The following is an 18,990-nucleotide window of genomic DNA, read 5'->3' as shown; positions in this document are numbered from 1 at the left end:
TTAAGTATTCCTAATATTAAGTGCATATTACTATTCCGATCTTTCAGAGACCGACTACCTCATTTTAGGCTAATTTATTTCATTTGCTATCGGTTTCTCATCTTCGATTATTCATTTATTTCCCCCTCCTTTTTTATCGTATTACCACCTGGTTCGTGGCCTACGTCCCACAGTGGATTTGTGCCATTAAATAAGGCATCATCATCATCATCTTCGTCTTAAATGCGAAAGGAAATGAGCTACTCGTGTTACTTGATTCGAGAATAGCCGCGCGTAGCTAGTACACTATAGCACAGCACAGGGATGAGACATCGTAAGCTCAAGGACAGCCTTCGAGTTTGACCCATTGTAGGTGCCTAATTCGGAAGTAGTGACGCCTTTGCGAACATCGAAAACCAAATTTGAACTGTGTGCCATGGCGATGTTAGACTTTGAAATACATTTGGCGGCAAAGTATTTTAAAATAATTCATGTTAACATCGAAGGCACTTCTGCACTTCGATGAAAAATGGTTCAGAATCCCTTTAAGGAACATCACTGTCCAGCATATTGGCGGGCCTCTAAATTGCGTAACATCATATCACATACTATCCACAGGCGCTGACGACCACTTCTCCGCACTGGTGCCGCGTTATTTTTAGATGTTTTCACAGGCAGAAAGTGTACAAGGCGCACGTAGGCACTCGAAATCGAGACAGCACTCGTGTGCCGCCTCGTCCGGCGGTCCTTCTCGCTGTTCGCTGTTAAAGATGGTATGCGATGCGACCAGTCACTATAGCGCCGACCGTAAATGCACATCAGCTTCCAAAAGCGCATGGAATTCGTTGCAGCAATGCTGTAGCTATATGCCAAGTCTGCTAAGCAGGCTGTCGCATTAAGGCAAACATGCGATTTTCCAGTCCATGCTCGACATCAAAGACTGAGCCTGTATGACACCTACGCTTGGATTCAGAAAAAAAAAAAAAAAAATAGAGAAACTGCGCGCGCGGAGTCATTGGGAAATATTCTGGAAAACGTCTGTCAATCGAGACAACTGCCATAAAAACTACAGTACAAGAACGAACAACAATACTGCAGCCAAGCAAATAGATGAATGAATAAAAATAAACTTGGGTCTTGCAGTTACTAGAAGAATGTACACTTCTTAGTCGGGTTCATCGCCGATTCGGAGGGGCACTGGTACGCGTCGGCGAACGCCTGGGTCTGTCGCATTGGTACGTTGCACATCTCGCCGCTGCTGTTTGTGGTGCACGTCATGAGGCAGTAGGTCATGAAGAAAAGCTGGTCGTCTGTGTAGTCTTCAAAGCCGCGCAGGCGGTGCTGGACGTACCTGCCTTTTTTGGCCATAGCCCCGCGGTGCGCCATGAACGACACGGTCAGTCCCAGTGCCATTGGGAACAAGGATGAGAAACGAACCTCGCGCGGGTCGCGGCCGCCAATTGGTTTCGCGTTCGAACTCTGGCCACCGTACTTGCTTCCGGACAACAAGTCGCAGCTGATTCGTTCTGTGTAAACTGGCGAGTCCCACCACTTCTCTCTTCTGCCCAGGTCGTTGACGAGGACGCCGCGCTTGTCGAACGAGCGCACCATGCACCCGGCGATGAGTGTGCCGAAGCTGCCGTACATCATGGCCCCGGTGCCGTGCAAGTAGAGTATAGGAGGCTCCATGGCGCCCAGTGCCATGTAGGCGATGTTGTAATAGTAGTTGTACCGGCTGGGCGCGCCGGCCCCGAGCTGCTTGGAGTAGACGCTGATGAAGCTGTCGTGGCCGATGAGGCGCCGGTAGGCGGCTGCGACCGTGATGTAGTTTCTTATGAACGACGCACCGATGTTGGGGAAGTCCTGGTACAGGTGGGAAAGGTTGACTTTGGAGAAGAAGCTCTCCTCTGGCATCGCGTTCAGCGTCAACTCTTCGATCTTGATGACCGCCCTCCTCATGACGGAGGCTTCGATCCAGTAGGCGTCTTCCAGCTGCTGCTTCATCGCGGCCTGAATGCTCTGGTGGAAAAGTTTGAGCTCGCTGCGCACACTGCTGCTGTAGCGCGCGTAAATGTGCTTGGCCGCGACGAGCAGGCCGAAGTGGGCAGTCGTGTATCTGAGGCAGATCCGCTTCCATATCTTGCGGCCCACTTCGGGATCGGGCCCATAGCGCAACTCTGGTTTCCCTGCGACAAACCACAGGGACATTCGAAGGAAAACCATCGAAAAGCCTTCCATGAGCGTCTGCTTCTTTTCCTTGTACTTCTTTAGCAGGGCGTATATATTCTGCAATATCGTGTCGTCTTCGAGAGCCACAGGGCTGTCCAGCGTCCACGTGAACTGGGGACTGTGCAGTTTGTTCACGTTGCTGAGCCACTCGTCCGTCCTTTTGGGCATCAGCACCTCGATCTCTCTGAGCGTGAACTGCGTGTCGCTCGTGGCGTCCGGCGGTACTTTGACCGCTGCGTCTATGATGTCCTCCACGGTGATCTTCAGTTCCTGGATGCTTGAGGATGGCGGCGGTTTGATCCTGAGTAGGGCGCAGTGCTGTCTGACGACTTCGGCAAACGTGGCGGGTGTCCACGTGGGATCCAACCACCTGGTGTTCAATAAGCCGCGCCTAATGTACAGCGTCTGTGGCCTCCGCTTGTATGCGGGCAAGGCGCGCACGTGGAAGAGCAAGTTGATGTTCCAGTTGATAGTGAGGTTAAGCAACGGGAGCAGTGGGTCGATGGCTGATTGATTCTTCTCCGGCCACAAGAAACCTATTTGCTCCTTGAAGTTGAAATAGAGTCGCAGATCATCCGACGTGAAATCGCGTTGCTGGATGCAGCTCTTGAAATAGTCCACTGCTTTGGGCACAATGGTCTTCTCTCTCAAGCCCTCCATTTCGCTAATGGCGCGGTCCGACGACTCGTCGAAGACTCGAGCAATCATGGACCGCTCTTTCTGTTTCGGCTTCCAGGAGCCGCACGTGAACTTGTAGAAGTCGTCACAGGGGTCGACGTTAGTGTCTATGGCCTCCTTGAGCTCAATGACATGTCTAAGGCAATCTGACGTGTCGCAGAACGTTACCGAGTCATAAGAGAGGGCCCATATCCCGATCGTTAACAGGGCTCCGCAGATGAGGAGCAGTGCTACCGCAATGATGGCTATCTTCTTGGCTTTTGAGTGGCGACCACCGGTCGACGGGCCAGCCTAGAAAAGAAAGAATGAAAAACAGAAAGGCGATCGTATTTTTTCTAGTTTCTGTATATATATATATATATATATATATATATATATATATATATATATATATATATATATATATATATATATATATATATACACAACGTCCTGTACCAGGACAGCAAGTTTGAATGGCGCCGTTTGCGGGGGGGGGGGGGGAGGGGTCAGGCTTTGGATTAATTTTGACCACCTTATGTTCTTTAATGCGTACCCATAACATGGTAAACGAGCGTTCCGGTATTCCGCCTATATCGTCCCGCGTCCTCTTACTGAGCCGCAGCGGCAAGTCTGAAAAATGAGCCGCGGGAAAGTCACCACGAGACGCAGTACCGGAGGACAAGAGTCAGTTTGGTAAAGAAAACAGTGCTGCTAAAGGTAATTTTTTTTCAACGAGGCACTGATACACGTTTGCAATAGGCAATGTTGCCGCGAACATGCGAGCCAAATGCCGTATATGCTCGTTAAGAGCCGCGTTGTTTTTTTTTTCCTACTACGTTGATGAAGCGCGGAACATAACCTGGGATGGGACATTGCGAATTTTTTTCTAACCGTTCTCTGGGCCTCTCGTTGTTACGTAATTTTTTACGTTTTTGCCATTTTCGTGACAATCATTTCATCAAGGATGCGCAAGATGATGTTCCCACGACCACCTGAACAAGGTCAGTCGTCTACTTCATCGCTCATTTTTGGACGACGTGCCTTTGGAAACTTGGACCAACTCGATTCCTGGGATAGCTCAACGCCAGAAGCCATGGACTCTGACAGCGAGTACATCATAGCCATGAGCCGCCTTATGAAGAAGACGCGACGTATGTCGACTGAAACCACTTCATCGAATCAGAGTCAGCAGGAATCCTTCATGGATTCTTAAGTGCGGCTCTCGCCGTCACACAGCATGAACTCCCTCAGCAGGCTGTTTCTAACCGAATATTTTGAAAGTGTGGCCCCTGGGCAAATCAATGAGATCGGGATCAACGCTCGCAAGGACATCCCGAAAACACATGAGAAAAATTCGCCAATACTGGAGAAGATAATGACCATTCCATAGTCAGGCGGAATATCCGTCCGCTCCGTTATTACTGATGGGAAGAAGACAACGACTGCAGTGATTTCCGACGTGGGGCTTGAAATCAAGCATGCGGACCTCAAGAGTCTTTTGAGGTCATCAGTGCGCATTCTTGAGATTCACCGCTTGAGGCACTCCATATATATCGAGTTAATATTTGCTTCTTGGCCATTACCAGCGTCTGTCAAAGTGGGCTACGTAATACACCGTGTACGACCATTCGTTTCCAGGCTTGTTCAGTGCCGAAAATGTCAAGGTCGGGCACGTGAGTGCTGTTTGTAGAAGTAAAGCCACCTGCTCTCGTTGCGGCGGAGAGCATAATACCACCGACAGTGATGCGTCTCCATATAGATGTCCCAACTGTAGTGGCTCTCACGAAACGGCTTCGAAAGAATGCCCGAAGATGAAGCAAGAAGTTCGTATTCTTCGAAAAATGGCAAGAGACCAATCTTAGCGTAAAGAGACTGCTCAATCTGTTCGCCAAAGGTACCAATGCTCGCGAAAGAAGCATCACAAAGCCATTTCAGAAGGAGTACACAACGGGGCATAGGCGCCACGACCACCGTTGCCTTTGCGTGCATGGAGGACGGTAACGGCGCCTACTGCTAATTCGAGGTAGATGAGAGCACGCGGCAAACATTCACTGCCACCGGCTGATACAGACACGGAATGGCCTTTGCTGCCCTCTAGGCCCACGGCCAGGCCAGCGGGCCCTAGTGATCCGCTGCGCCATGAAGCCAGGAATGATAGCGACAATGAAACCGGTGACACTACGGGCAAACAAGGAGATGGACACAATCAGAAGGAGAGCGTACAGAAAATGCTGAAGCACCTGGTAGAGTGAATCGCGTGATTCTCGGTGGTTTCGAGAATCCGGCCGCTAAATGTGCCCTGCACGTGCTCGACGTGATAGCGCCGCTTATCGCAGCTCTTTACATGTTATAAAGCTTTTGTTTGGCGCTTGTATTGATCCCTGAGGGGAGGCCCACACACCAGCTTCGTTCTAGCGCGTTCATCTTTAAGTTCACTTCAACTTGTGACTACAGACTAGATACGGAACCTAATAGGGGCTTCATGGTTGAGATTCCTCGATGTTTATCATCATAAGGTTGAACTTGCTTTCACCGTTACGCACCCCTATTTCTGTGTCATCATCGCTCTGATCACACCTAGGATGGATGGATGTTATGATCATGACATCCATCCAACCAAGGTGTGAACCACCGCCTACCAATAGCAAAGGGGACGCTCGAGCGTCCCCTTTTGAACGAAATGGTGTGTTGCGCCACCAAGCTCTTGCTATACACTGCCTAATGTTCTACCTATGTTGACAAAGAAAAAAAAAGAAAAAAATATGAACTTCCACAACTAAATTTTCTGACCCCCTATTGCGAACTTTGCTTTTGCACGTCTCCGTTTTTTGTCGTTTCCCTACTTCCACCAATCTTCCAATCGGCTCTTACTAATCTGTATTGCGGACATGTTTACTTTTCCCCTGGTATCGCTGAATCCAAGAGCTTCAAGGAGACCAGTGGTGCCTAAATCGACCTCTGGGTAGATGTCTTCACATTCTAATAAGACATGCTCCATCGTTTCCATAGCTGTACCGCAGCAAGCACATGCTTCTTCCTTATTATATCTCGCTTTATAGGTGCGTGTTCTAAGGCATCCTGATTTCGCTTTGAAAAGCAATGATCTTCCCTTTTAGTTATCATAAATTGTTTATTTTCTGATTTCGTTTTTCCTCCTAAGTAGTTACTGATTGCAGGTTTCTTTTCCGTTGCCGCTACCCATGAGATTATTTCAGCCTCTCTGACTTTCCGTTTGACGTTCTTTGTTGCTGCGTTGCCCACCCTACACGCGCATACTTGCTGGTAAGCTTCCTAGTTCTTTTCCTCCACTGTGAATCAATGTTTTTCCTGTACAGATACTTCAACACTCTCCCAGCCCATTCACTTTCTTCCATATTCCTCAGTCGTTCTTCATAATCAATTTCAGTGAGAGCTTCCCTCACTTCAAAACTAGTCCAGCCCATATCACCCTGCGAAGCTCCATTTGTAGTCTTCCCGTGAGCACCCACTGCGAGGCGACCCAGTGATCTTTGGTTCCCATCTAGTCCTGATTGCATCCCTTATTTCAAGCAAACAACCGCATTTCCAATAGTAATCCTGAAACCATTGCACCTTTCCACATACCCCGGAGCACTTGTTACCTATTGTATCCCCATAGCACTCTGTTCTTCATTATGGCTGCATTTCTTTTCTTTACTGTTATTGTTTTTCCTGTGTTTCGATATATCTATTGCCTTCGTTTATCTATACACCAAGGTATTTATATTCTCTTACCCGAGGTATTTCCTGGCTGTGTATTGCCACTGTCTGTTCACGGTTTTCATTGAATTCCATAACACCTGATTTTCTAACCTTAAATTTCAAACCTAAATTCTTGTCTTCCTGTCCACACATATTAGCCAGACGTTCTAAATCACTTTGTTTGTTCTGTAGCAACACAATGTCGTCCGCATAAAATAAACCTGGAAGCTTCTGCTCTACTACTGCACCCGCCTGTCTGTATGAGAGATTAAACCCGATATTACTTCCTTCTAGCACCCTCTCCATCCTCAACATGTAGATCATAAACAGCAGTGGGGATAAAGGGCACCCCTGCCTCAGTCCCTTGTTGATATCAACTTTCTCCTCGCTTCTTATCCCTTCCCATTCAACGCAAACGGTATTGTCTAGGTAAATCTTTCCCAAAAGCTGTACACAATCGTCACCTAAGCCTTCCCCTTCCAGGAGATCCCACAAAATGTTGCGGTCTACGTTGTCGATCGCTCCTGTAATGTGTAAAAAGGCCACATATAACGGTCTGCTTTCTACTCTTGATATTTCAATACACTGAGGAAAGACAAGTAGGCTATCATCCAAACGTTTACCTATTCTGAAGCCATTCTGAAGTTCTCCAAAAATGCCATTATTCTCTGCTCATGCTTGCAGCTTTAATTTGATTGCCTGCATTGCTAGCGTGTATATTACCGATGTAATTGTCAACGGTCCATACAAGTGAATTCTATCTTTCTCCTCCTTACCTTTATAAATTACATTCATTCTACTTTGTGGCCAACTGTCTGGTATTCGTCTATCTTTTAAAGTTTTTTCCACTGTTTTTACCATTACGTCCCCTTTCCCCCTCCCCTTTGCAGAGTAGCAGGCTAAAGCACATTAGCTCAGGCCGGCCTCTCTGCCTTCTTCAAATAAATTATATATATATGTATATATATATATATATTATATTATATTATATTATATGTGTGTGTGTGTGCCCTTGGTTTCTGTGTGTGAAAAGGAGCGAACGCTTTTGTTTTCATGACGCACATATTTGTTCATGCAAGCACGCCACGTAGCCAGTGCCTGTCACCGCTGCTCAGAGTCGGTTCGTTAGCACACTCATTGATACAATTGCCCTCAATGGCCTCCATTGCGTTAGATTTGGCTTTGACGTCTAAGCTTTTCACAACGATGTTCGAAGACCACACACGCTATGCGCTCAAAATCCAAGAGAATCCTCGTTGTGTGAACAAATCCTCGTTGTGTGAACAGTTGGCATGCCAGCACTTATTGCTGCTCAAATTGGACACCAATTATTGGAAAATTGTCTTTCATGTACTGCATGAGGCATCGATCATTTCAGGCACATTGTTTTTACTGCGAAGCTGTCTATGGCAAGCCGATTCGTCCGTCTGTCCGTCGTCTGTACACTGAGAACTCCTCCGGCGCAATCGCATGTGCGAAAAAAGAGAGAGAGAGGGAGCCGCGGGATTAGCCAACACCACCTAGATAGGGCAAGGCCTGTTTACTCCGATCCATGACGTCACGCTACATGGCCCGAAATTTCCATTGGCAAAGCTGGCGTGATGAAAGCGGTGGCGTCAAAATTACTGTTGCCTACTCGGGAGCATCGCCATTACATTCTAAGGCAGTCTGTCCAGGCAACATGACGTCATGGAGCGGAGGGAGAAGGCCTTGTGCTATCTAAGTAGTGTTCGATTAGCTGCGCCAGTAGTGACGTATTTGCTCTCCGTCACTTCCGATCGCGTGCGCAGCAGTTTCTCCTCGGCTCCAAAATGTGTAGGTCACGCATCATACGTACTCCTTATGAGCAGGCAACTTTCGATCAGCAACGCCGCGAGCTGAACAGGAGAACAAGCTCGTCTACGCCGAGCCGATGCTGCAGCTAGGGCACAAAACAGGCTCGTGCAGCTGAGCGCAAGGCGCAACAGAGCACCGATGATTCGGCAGTCTGCCAAGCCGTCGTTTAATGAGCAGTCGGGAGTAACCCAGTGATAAACACCGGGGCCGCACGTTTCAGCTTCGCTGGTTAACCATGTGTACGGAGTCCTTGGGCAGTGATTTTGTTTTCCTGAGAGATGACTATAATATTTTGACTAAATACAGAAGGTAATTTATCTTTCAAGTGGGTAGTGTAGCACAAATTGGCCACCTGCACTTACGCAAAAGGAGTTCCCGAGAGCTAATCGGACACAGCGATTTTCCGACTGATTTCACTGTATGTCGCCACTGCCGCAAGGCATATGCCTGTAGTAGCAGTTCATACCGGGCTAAGTGCAACTGTCATAAGAATCGTGTTGTACTGGTATCACGAGAAACCAAGTGGCACCTCGAGATCAAAATTTAAGACAGGGAGGTTGGACCAAAAGGATTCTATTGAATTTAGGGGTTTGAGGAAAGATGGTGGGCAGTATTAATCATTTTCAAAGGTAAATAAGGGCACCAGCCACGAATTCCATGCCATGACTGCAGCTTTGCTTCCGTTTTTTCTCATTCGTCCTCTGCGTCATCCATTCCCAGATACTGTATATATATAATGACCGCCGACCTTATGTTCGTTAATTGTGGACATTGCGAAAACTCTTTGTATGTTTTTCCTTTTGCCTTTTGGCGCTCATTTTTACCTCCGACTATATATATTCGAGATAGGAGCGGGATAGAGCAGATGGACCTCTCTCTCCGGCTTTCACGCCTGCGTAGACTCAGAAAAATCCGCTCATCTCTCGATTTTCTTGGTTACCTATATATTATGCATGGTGTCGCTTGATTGGGTGATCAATTCTTACCGCATTTGCTTCCGGATCCGGGAAAAGATCAATCCAGTTCATACTGCTTTTCTAAAGACAGAAAAGAAGAAAAGTCATGAATAGCAGAAAAATTACGTGAATTAAAAACAAGACTCTCAACACAGGCATGCAATATATTGGAGCTCTCATGGAATCATTAAAATCCGAGCGTCGTTTCGTATGTTTTCGGTACATCGCGAAGGCTAAAAAAACGCATACCTGAAGCAAGTACCGTAATTATCTTGTAAATAAACACTATCTCGAAACAAGTATGAAAAAATATCGGTGCTTTCAAGGAATGTGAAAGCGTAGTTTCGTTATGTTCTTCGCATGTACACCGTTTTCTTAATCTGAGTCCAATAGCAGCTAAACGGCGATTTATTGAAGTATGAAAAATATGCACGAGTTCGACATCTACAGGGTATTGCGCTTCAATATATTGTGCACGTGCCCTCAATTTTTATTTTTTTATTGTGAAGAAAACAAAAGCGCCTCTTGTAAGATGTATGGATTCATCTTACAAGCTTCCGCTTTGATACAGGGCGTCAACCGGTGTCATTGAACACATTTTTTTCTCCTTTGCCTTTTCGTTTCTTTTCGGCATTACGCAACCGTGTTCCTCGTTAAAAAATTTACCATTATTATTTTCATGATCATCAGCCTATTTTTATGTCCGCTGTAGGACGAAGGTTTCTTCCATCGATCTCCCGTATGTAAGCACCGGTAGAATGCAATAATGGTACAATTTTCTTTTCCAGGACAGTGGTAAGCTTCCAGTCATAATTTGGTAATGCCTGCCACATGCTAAAACTCATTTTTATTCTTCCGTAGGTTTCCATGTCATGATCAGGGTCCAATGTGACGAAGTGCCCTAGATAAACGTACTCTTGCACGGATTGAAGAGGTTGACTGCCAATAACAAATTCTTGTTCTTTCGTCAGGCAATTGAATATTGCCTTTGTCTTCTGCATATTAACCTTTAACCCTAGTCTTGCACTTTCTCGGTTATGGTCCTCAATTGTCGGAATTCATCCCCAGCGTTGCTGGACAGGACAATGTCATCTGCAAGGCGTAGGTTGCATAAATGAATTTTATTGCCGCAAGTAGTGTCATCTACTGCAGAGTAGAGAAAGTGTTCTGTTTGGTTTCTGTGCTACTTTTACGCTCTACGTATGAATAGTCGCCACCAGCAGATATTTCTCCTAGCTCCCCGGAGTTTTATGAACGTTCTGCATTATCATAAAATGCATCTCCAATTATTTTATTCGTGGCTTTCTAACTGGCTTCCTCTTCATCGCACCTTACGAAATGTGCTGTTAATACCTGTGTTGCACGGGTACTTTCGATCGCAACAGAACACGACTGGGATCGATATCTTCTATTACGATTTGCTCGTACGTCCTAGCTCGCGCAAGTTCGCTAATCGCTGCCGAGAAATTCGGTCTTTATCGGTCTGGATTGTTAACGACAGTGCCCACGAATGTGACACGAGTTCAGATGTGCAGGGATAAAACAACGCATAAGAAATGTCTGAGCTTCTCAGCTTTACGGGAGCAGACAGCTCGGCAGCTAGGCCGTTCATGCTCTAAAGCAGGATAGGTTGCCTACGTCTTGCCTCTAGCTAGGCCCACTGAGTCTGTATTTCTTCTATGGTGTGGTCAAGTCATGGTCATAATTAAAGCTAGTGAACCTTGACTGCAAAGACAACAACTTAAAGTAGAAGTAATATAAGTCATTTGGAACTAAACTCTTTGTTGACGACTGTTGTCACAGGCGACATACCAAAAAAGTGTTTTTTTTTTTTTTTTCTTGCCACTTTTCGGTATAGAGTACGAATGTTCCGACTAAATGTCTTGGGCCAACACGGAACGACAGGCCCCAAACGTCATCTCTTGCTTTAGAGCAGTAGCGTAGGTCAAGGGACAGGAAGTTTTTCACGTGACTCGCTTTCCTTTGAAAGCGCAGTCCGAGAAGACAGAACGATGCGAGAGTTCCGGTTGCAGTGGAGTTACAGAAGCAAGTTTACTGTACAGTCATGCGCAGAAGTTTACGGGGCACGGGTTTCACTAGAAATGTGGATTTCTGCTCTGTTAAAGTGTTGCGCTTCTAATTTTATGGATCACAGTATGGTTCACAAGAACTGCTTACGGATCAAAGCCTTTAATTAGAGGCTACGTGCGCAGGCTTCGCGGAAATTTGGCTCTTTCGCAAATCCCGCGTCTCGTAAACTTTTGCGGGTGACTGTACAGATATGGTTCACTTATGGCGACAGCTGTCTTTACAATTTAAAAACAAAGACGCAGGTGGCTCGCGGTGAAGCCCACTTCCAGTTTCTTGCTTTGTGTATCCCCCTGTTTTCCGAAAATGTTTCCGCAAAAGAAGTTTCTTTTTGATTATGCTTACTCTCGATGTGTTTTGCACAATTAGAAAAAGATTTCCGGGTATTCCTCTGTCTCGTCCCTAAATGTATAATGATGATTTCTACTGGCATCCCCTTAGAAACGGGGCGGCAACAAACACGGCAGCCTGCTTGGGGCAATCAAGTTTTATAGGCATGTATAGCACTCTAGAATTTCGCCTGCCTCTGCTTTATACTTCGTCTTTTTGTTAAATCCTCCATTTCTGTATTGTAAAGTTACCTATATGAGTGTACTGACTCCGGTTATAATTTGTCTCTTCGCTGTTTTTTTTTTGTATTTCCAGCCAATTCGTTAAAAGTCTATTGTTTGTGTCGACTGCCTACCATTAATGCTCCCATGTTCAATACAGGCGCCTCTGGAAGGTGAAAGGGGGAGGTTGTTATTAATAATAATAATAATAATAATAATAATAATAATAATAATAATAATAATAATATTATTATTATTATTATTATTATTATTATTATTATTATTATTATTATTATTATTATTATTATTATTATTATTATTATTATTCAAATTCACTTCGAGACGTGGCGGGGACTATACTAACCTAGCCTGCTTAAGTTGTCGGGTATGCTATGCATGCTTTTCATCCTATCATTAGTTTTGTATACATCTCCTTCATCTTTTTTCTCTTCCTGAAATCTTCTCTATGTACCTTGTGCCGCTACCTATGCCAGTAACTAATCCGGTCCTATAAATCTCTTCCCTGCTTTTTACCCCCGAATACTCTGGCGTATCTTGCCTGTCTCGACTGCTGACCGGTTGATATTTCCGTCCGCTCTTAGCGCAAGCGCTTCTGCAAGGACTACGTTACCTACGGGCCTCACTGGGTCAACCCCTTCGCATTCCATTAGGATGTGCTTAGTGGTCTCCCTATTTTTGCTGCAGTATACACATATGCCTCATCTTGTTGCGAACATTTGCTCCGGTATGTTATTGTCCTTAGGCAAACAGCTCAGCTGGAGCCTCAAATAGCAAGGCACTGCCCTTTGTGTTATCGTCCAGATTTTCCCTTCCAATGTCTTTCTTCTCAGTCTTGTAAATCTCCGTTCTCTTTTTGTTTCCATTCTTTGCATCTGATTGCTCTGTTTCTCCGACATTCATTTTGATGACTCCTGGTCCTGGTTGTCTAGTTACACTTTCAAATACCCTGTACTTAGTTGGCAACTTTCTTTACCTCTACTTCCATACTGTGTCCACGCTATTCAAGTAGACGACTCTAGAGTCACTTTAAATGCTACCAAAGGTTGCTAGCTATACAGTAACACCACACGTCTATACTACATAGAGCCCTCTCGCTGCAACAATATAAGGTAAGGAAGAAAAAAAAAACAATGAATATAACATAAGACTCTGAGTGCAGGCTGCTCAGCCGCTGTCTTGCTTGGCCAGTAAATAGCTCGCATCATATTTCGGTTGACTCATCGTACTTTATTTTTACCGGTTTCATCACAATTAGAACTGGACTATAACCGGTGTCGCCTTTGGTGTCTGTTTAGGCTCCTGTATAGTTTCTCGCTACTCTAAGTTTCATTCCCCGACAAGCGTGGAGCACATCGTCGAGTTAGCTCGACAATATTTCGATTTCGTGAGCTGTAGGGGAGACCCAACCCTACAGAGATGCCGCGGAGGGATTGCAGACTTCGCTACGGCATTTCATGTGCCTGACTCACCTCTGCGGTCCCTGTAGTGGTTCCTGCGCCATCCTTCATGGTCGACTTGGTGTCCCTTTCCGTGAGGTCTGCTTTCTTCGCTACCGGCTTCCCACTATACGAATGTCGGCTTTTCTAATCACAAGCAAGAAAAGAAAAAAAGAAGGTGACAAAGGACTCAGCATGCTGCATTTAGTCGTCACGTTTAAGCCGTCAAGTAGCGTAGGAGCGGCCAATGACTGCAGCTGACTGACTGAATCACTGACTGGTACTCTGTCAGAGATTCTGCCTGTCTGCCTGTCAAGGATTCCAGCTAACGGTACATTGACAAAGGTAGGTTGGTTGCACGCACGACACATCATTAAGGAACTAAAAGAAAATTGACGCAAGGAATCCTAAACAAACCTTGCACCAAAAACTCTGCTCTACGAGCACTTAATGCATTCATACCAGCCTGATCCTAATGGTACGCGTGCAGTAAGAGAACCTTACACTGAGGCTTTCACTGTTGTCAGCAGCGTCGCAACACACCGCTTAGCGAGCGGAAGAAGCAAAACTGCAGGAACGCGATTCGAGGCGCGTTTTCGATAAGCCTCTCCCGCGCTATAGCATTGCCCGTAAGAGCAAATTTCATGCAATCCTGATGCTGGACTTATCGGCGAAGGCCGGCATACCTAATGGCAAAGAGCACTTCGAATGAAAAAGCTTTGCGAATACGGGCCGCGATACGGACCCCAGGTTCGCTATCAGGCTTCGGCACGCTAATGGCGAGGCAAGGATCTCGCTCGGACGCCGGCAGCAGGAACGTCGCTATGGTTGCGCTTAAGACAGGGCAAAGCTCAGGGTCTGCCCGTGTACTCGGACCGGCTTGTCTCTTGGCTTTCTGGAGGGTTGTTTCATTTGTTTACGATGGTATTTGTGAATTACTAGTATAATAACTAAGTAATAGAGCCTGCTGGAAATGCTTCTGTCAGTTATTTTATATTTAACAGACGTATACCTATTTATCAATCATACATGGTAAGCTACGGGGGCCTGGAAAGTATTTGCATTTGTATTTATTTCTCGCAACTGTATAAAATCTCAAAATGACACAGGGACAAAAAGGCAATGAGTGCCTCGCAGAGGTTCACGATATACCGCCCAGTAGCAGCAGTACAGCGCACATAAAATATGCCTATTTGCTACAAATTTCAATAATTAGGCAAAAAATTGTTCTTATTCTATACCTACAGCATAAATATTTCGCTATTTTAGGTCATAGTATAGTCGAGGTTGTACACAACGAAGTACGATCTACATGAATTGCTTGCAATATTTACGACAAAAAAATGCACAGTAGATGTGGCAGACCTTGGAGAATTACAACCATATTTCCAGCTATGCTGTTTCTTTCGAACAGTTGCAATAAAGGTTTCACTTTCCTATAACCATGTCGCCTACTTTGAAGAGTTGCCCGCATATAACTACCGTGTGAAATCATGCGAGCATGTAATATTCTTGAGATCACTTCTTGTTAGGAATATTTAAAAAGCGCGTAATTCATAAACACACATGCTATTGCGCCGTAACATTTACATTGATGTCCTTCACACCCCCCCCGCCGCGCTCCACCCCCCCCTCCAATTTGAAAAAACTTCGATTAGTGCCTGTGTGATACTCTGGAACAAATCAATGAGCAACTTTCTACAAAGGCTGCAATGAACCTGCAGATGAACATTTATCGCTCCGTCACTCAGAACACTGCTTCCTACTTCGAACACATATAAACACCGTGCCCCGCATAGTTTACCGAGGACATCGGAGGAAAACAGATGCCGTGTATAAAGTATAAAGATTGGGAGAAAGAGTATTCAGTAACTGTTTTCAGCGCACATAAGCAACCTACATAGTTAAAATTTTCTGTACACGTCTACAAAACTTGACCCTCATTTCATCAATATATGAAATATCTGTTGTTTAATTTTGCTCCTGCAGAGCAACAAATAACAGTGTACTTCTCATTTGGAAACTGCCTGGAAATAAAATCGACAAAATTCAGAAGTGATACAAGTTCTTGGAAAAAAATTAAGGTCAGTGTATTATCAATGTTCAAATGGCTCTGCACGTTCGACCAAGGTCATTTTCACGAGCATGTAAATGACATTCTTCGGTCAGAAGAATGTCATTTACGAAGATTACAAACCATGGCCTTTAATAACCCAGTCAAGCTACATGCTATTGAGCCACAATCCTTTTCCGCCGAGGGTAAATTCTACGGGCAGAAAGCAGATTTGTACCATATGGTATGGGCCTGCCAGGCTAATAGTGCCTTAGAAACTATACGACAGCCAACATGGGAGGGATGGGAGGCAGCCCTGTCCAGCTCAACCCTCGAGGACCAGCGAGCCCTCGTCGAAAGAGCTAGGGTGGTGGCCTTAGCCAACGGAATTCCGGAATAAAAATCCCACCGCCCTTCTCCTAACACCCCTCCCCGTTTCCTTTAAATAAAACGTTTTCATGATCATCACGAGCATGTCTACGATAAGTCGTGATTACGCAATGAAATCGAACAGTTATACCTGGAAGAGGTTTGAGTAGATTTTTGATGGTGATATCTCTGGACGGAGGCTAAATAGTTCCAGTATTTGATAACCCACGACTTCATGCCGTAATTAAGATACACCAGTCGTTGGGCGCGGCCGATTACAATAATTTATCCCGACCTCCCGCTCTCCCGCAGGTATATTATGGGAATCTGGTTGTGTTATCAGATACGGATATAGTGGTCCCAAAAAATTTGGTATGATGCGTGTAGGCCAAGCTGACCGAAGGTTATCGCCCTACCGTCTCCGCGACGCGAGCGTGCTTGTCGAATCCCGCGCGTCGTCTGCGATAGCAGACGACGCGAGGAGGCACAAAAGACGGTGCTCACTGCCCAGGAGCGGGCGATGCGTAGTAAAGAAAAGCAGTACTTACGGAGCCACTCTGTTAAGTAAAAAAAGAAAACGCCAGCTGTAATCTGGGGCGCTATAACGTAAAACTATTCCAAACTTTTCTATTCCAATTCTGCTATCAGCCCTCCACGATTGGTCAGAAACTTCTTTCAACCACCCCCTGTCTGTCACGCGACGTCACGAAAACCGCGATACCTCCCCATCTGATATGATGTGTACACACTGATTATGCATGATTTGACAGAAAAAAGAAAAACAGTAATTTCTGATTCGACCCCTTTTCACCATTAGCCCTCGGCTATTGGTAAAACGTTTTCGGGCTGCCCCCACTTCACCTGCCTGTCACGCGACGTCACAAAACCGCAAGAACTCATCGCGTCAAAGTGACGTGTACGCGATAAAGATGCATTAATATGCCGAACAAAACTGAATTTTCTTCGGAATAGCCGCAGGCTGCCCCGTTCCGAAAGGAATAAAAGATAGCTGCCGCCGATCGCTGAGACGCTGGCTACTCGCACCTGCCGGAGAGCATGGGTGTATTTGCGTATAATAAAACTTCTTGCGTGGCCGTGTAACGTTTTCGAGCACTTTCGGCACGTTTACCACCCCATTCTGCCAACTCTTCTTTGCTGAGGGTCCGTTTTAGCGTCATTCTTCAGCTTCCGTTGCATGCCGCCGCGATTTTCGACCAGCCACCGCAAGTTAAGTAAGGGAAAGCCGACCAATCGTAGACGCCGGCACCACCCTCTTCATCCGGTTATCGACTTTCAGTGCAGTGGCTCGGCCCCATCGAATCCCTCTCCACTTGAGCGTTCTCCTCGCCTCTTGTCGGCCAATTAGATACGACAAGCCGCTCAGTGTAGGCAATGTTATTCGTTTTTCAAGCAAACAAAAGTGACCTCCTATGAACAAGGAGAGCGTGTGATTGGTCTGTTCAGACAACCCTTCGGGTGACCGCCCGGTGCTTGCGTTGGTGGTTACGCAAATTTGACGTCAGGAGATTGGAATAGAAACATATTGGAATAGTTTTACGTTATAGGGCCCCTGGTTAGACTTGCCAGCGTGCATGCAGTCGAAAGTGCCTGGTTCCAGAAGTGCGAGGGGGAGGGGGGGAGGGAGGGGGACAAATAGCATGCTTTGCCCACTCACTCCTGACAGTGGGAGGGCAAGTGCCCCGCTCCCCTCCCGGTAAATACGCCTATGAGAGGTACCACTATAGACGAAAACAAGCACATTAACGGCTTTCGCCTGTGTAGATCTAAGTCACCACTAATCAACGGACTTATATACCCGGCGGCGCCGACGGCTTTACATACAATGCGGTACGCAACGAAATTTAGGCAGTGCGCTTAGTATGAAATAGGCGAAAGCTTGTAAGCGAAGAGGGCGAAGGGGTCTCGAGGAAATGTACCTAGGTTATTTTTCGCAAGGAGAAGCACTTCCCGTCTCTTACTCGTTTTGATGAAGCCGAGCTGTACGAGACGGAAGGTTTGCGGGGTCCCGGGGGTTTCCGCTTCGCTTCAGCGTATGCAGCCTTGGAATCCATGGCGGACAACGCGGCGAAGTCGATGGCAGGTGCCGAAACGAGGGGGCTGGCTCCTAGAGCAGACGTGTACTTTCTCGGTGACGAGCGATGAGACAGCAGGCGGGCTCGTGAAACCGATTGGCTCGTGATATAGCGCGCTTCGTCTACTTCGCCGTTCGTGAGCAGCATCCCCGCGACAGGAAGCCCTGCTAATACTGTTTGCGCTAGTTCGTGAATCCTCTTGTCTGAAACGAGTTTTGCGTCATATAGGCCCCATAATCTGTAGATCACGAAAATAAACATAATAAAAAAGAACTTGCGGTATGGCTGCTCATGAATTGGAATGCTTCCGCACTCTTGTTTAAGATAATGTTTAATTCAGCCGTGTCATCGTGTTTCAGCCATGATCCTGTTTGGACGGAAATCAAGCGGAGGTTCTAGCATTGCCGTCAGCTAGGGACTAAGGGAGGGAGGCGCAGAGAAAACGGAATTGTGCCTTTCGCTTACGAGGTGCCTGTTCAGATGACTGCTTGGCGTAGCAATATAATTAAACGTGTTGTTTTGTGTTCCGCGTCGCCTCCTCCCTCTCCGTTGACGATCAAGCTCCAGGCCTTTGCGCCAATGCTTAGCTCCAGGTACTTCTCGAAATTAACACACACACACACACACACACACACACACACACACACACACACACACACACACACACACACACACACACACACACACACACACACACACACACACACACACACACACACACACACACACACACACGCACACACACACACACGCACGCACGCACGCACGCACGCACGCACGCACGCACACACACACACACACACACACACACACACACACACACACACACACACACACACACACACACACACACACACACACACACACACACACGCGCGCGCGCGCGCGCGCACACGCGCACACACTTAACGCTATTGCTTTGGTGGAATACGCAATCAGTTTAATTTATATGACCGGTACTGCACAAACATATATTCTTGTTTTGTGCTGATGGTATTT

At 46.3% G+C, this 18,990-nt stretch overlaps 1 protein-coding gene across 1 annotated transcript; it reads right to left on the bottom strand.

Moving 5' to 3' along the window:
• Positions 1 to 1,125: 1,125 nt before the first annotated feature.
• Positions 1,126 to 17,970, bottom strand: LOC126520727 (neprilysin-1-like). The gene is made up of 2 exons (XM_050169511.1): positions 17,878 to 17,970; positions 1,126 to 3,177 (listed from the first exon to the last, which is right to left on the bottom strand). Exons 1-2 carry the CDS (start codon positions 17,968 to 17,970, stop codon positions 1,126 to 1,128), a joined length of 2,145 nt encoding a protein of 714 aa, XP_050025468.1.
• Positions 17,971 to 18,990: the final 1,020 nt, after the last annotated feature.

Source organism: Dermacentor andersoni, chromosome 3, assembly GCF_023375885.2.
Source record: "Dermacentor andersoni chromosome 3, qqDerAnde1_hic_scaffold, whole genome shotgun sequence".
Taxonomy (NCBI): domain Eukaryota; kingdom Metazoa; phylum Arthropoda; class Arachnida; order Ixodida; family Ixodidae; genus Dermacentor; species Dermacentor andersoni.
This window is presented reverse-complemented; position numbering and strand designations above follow the sequence as displayed.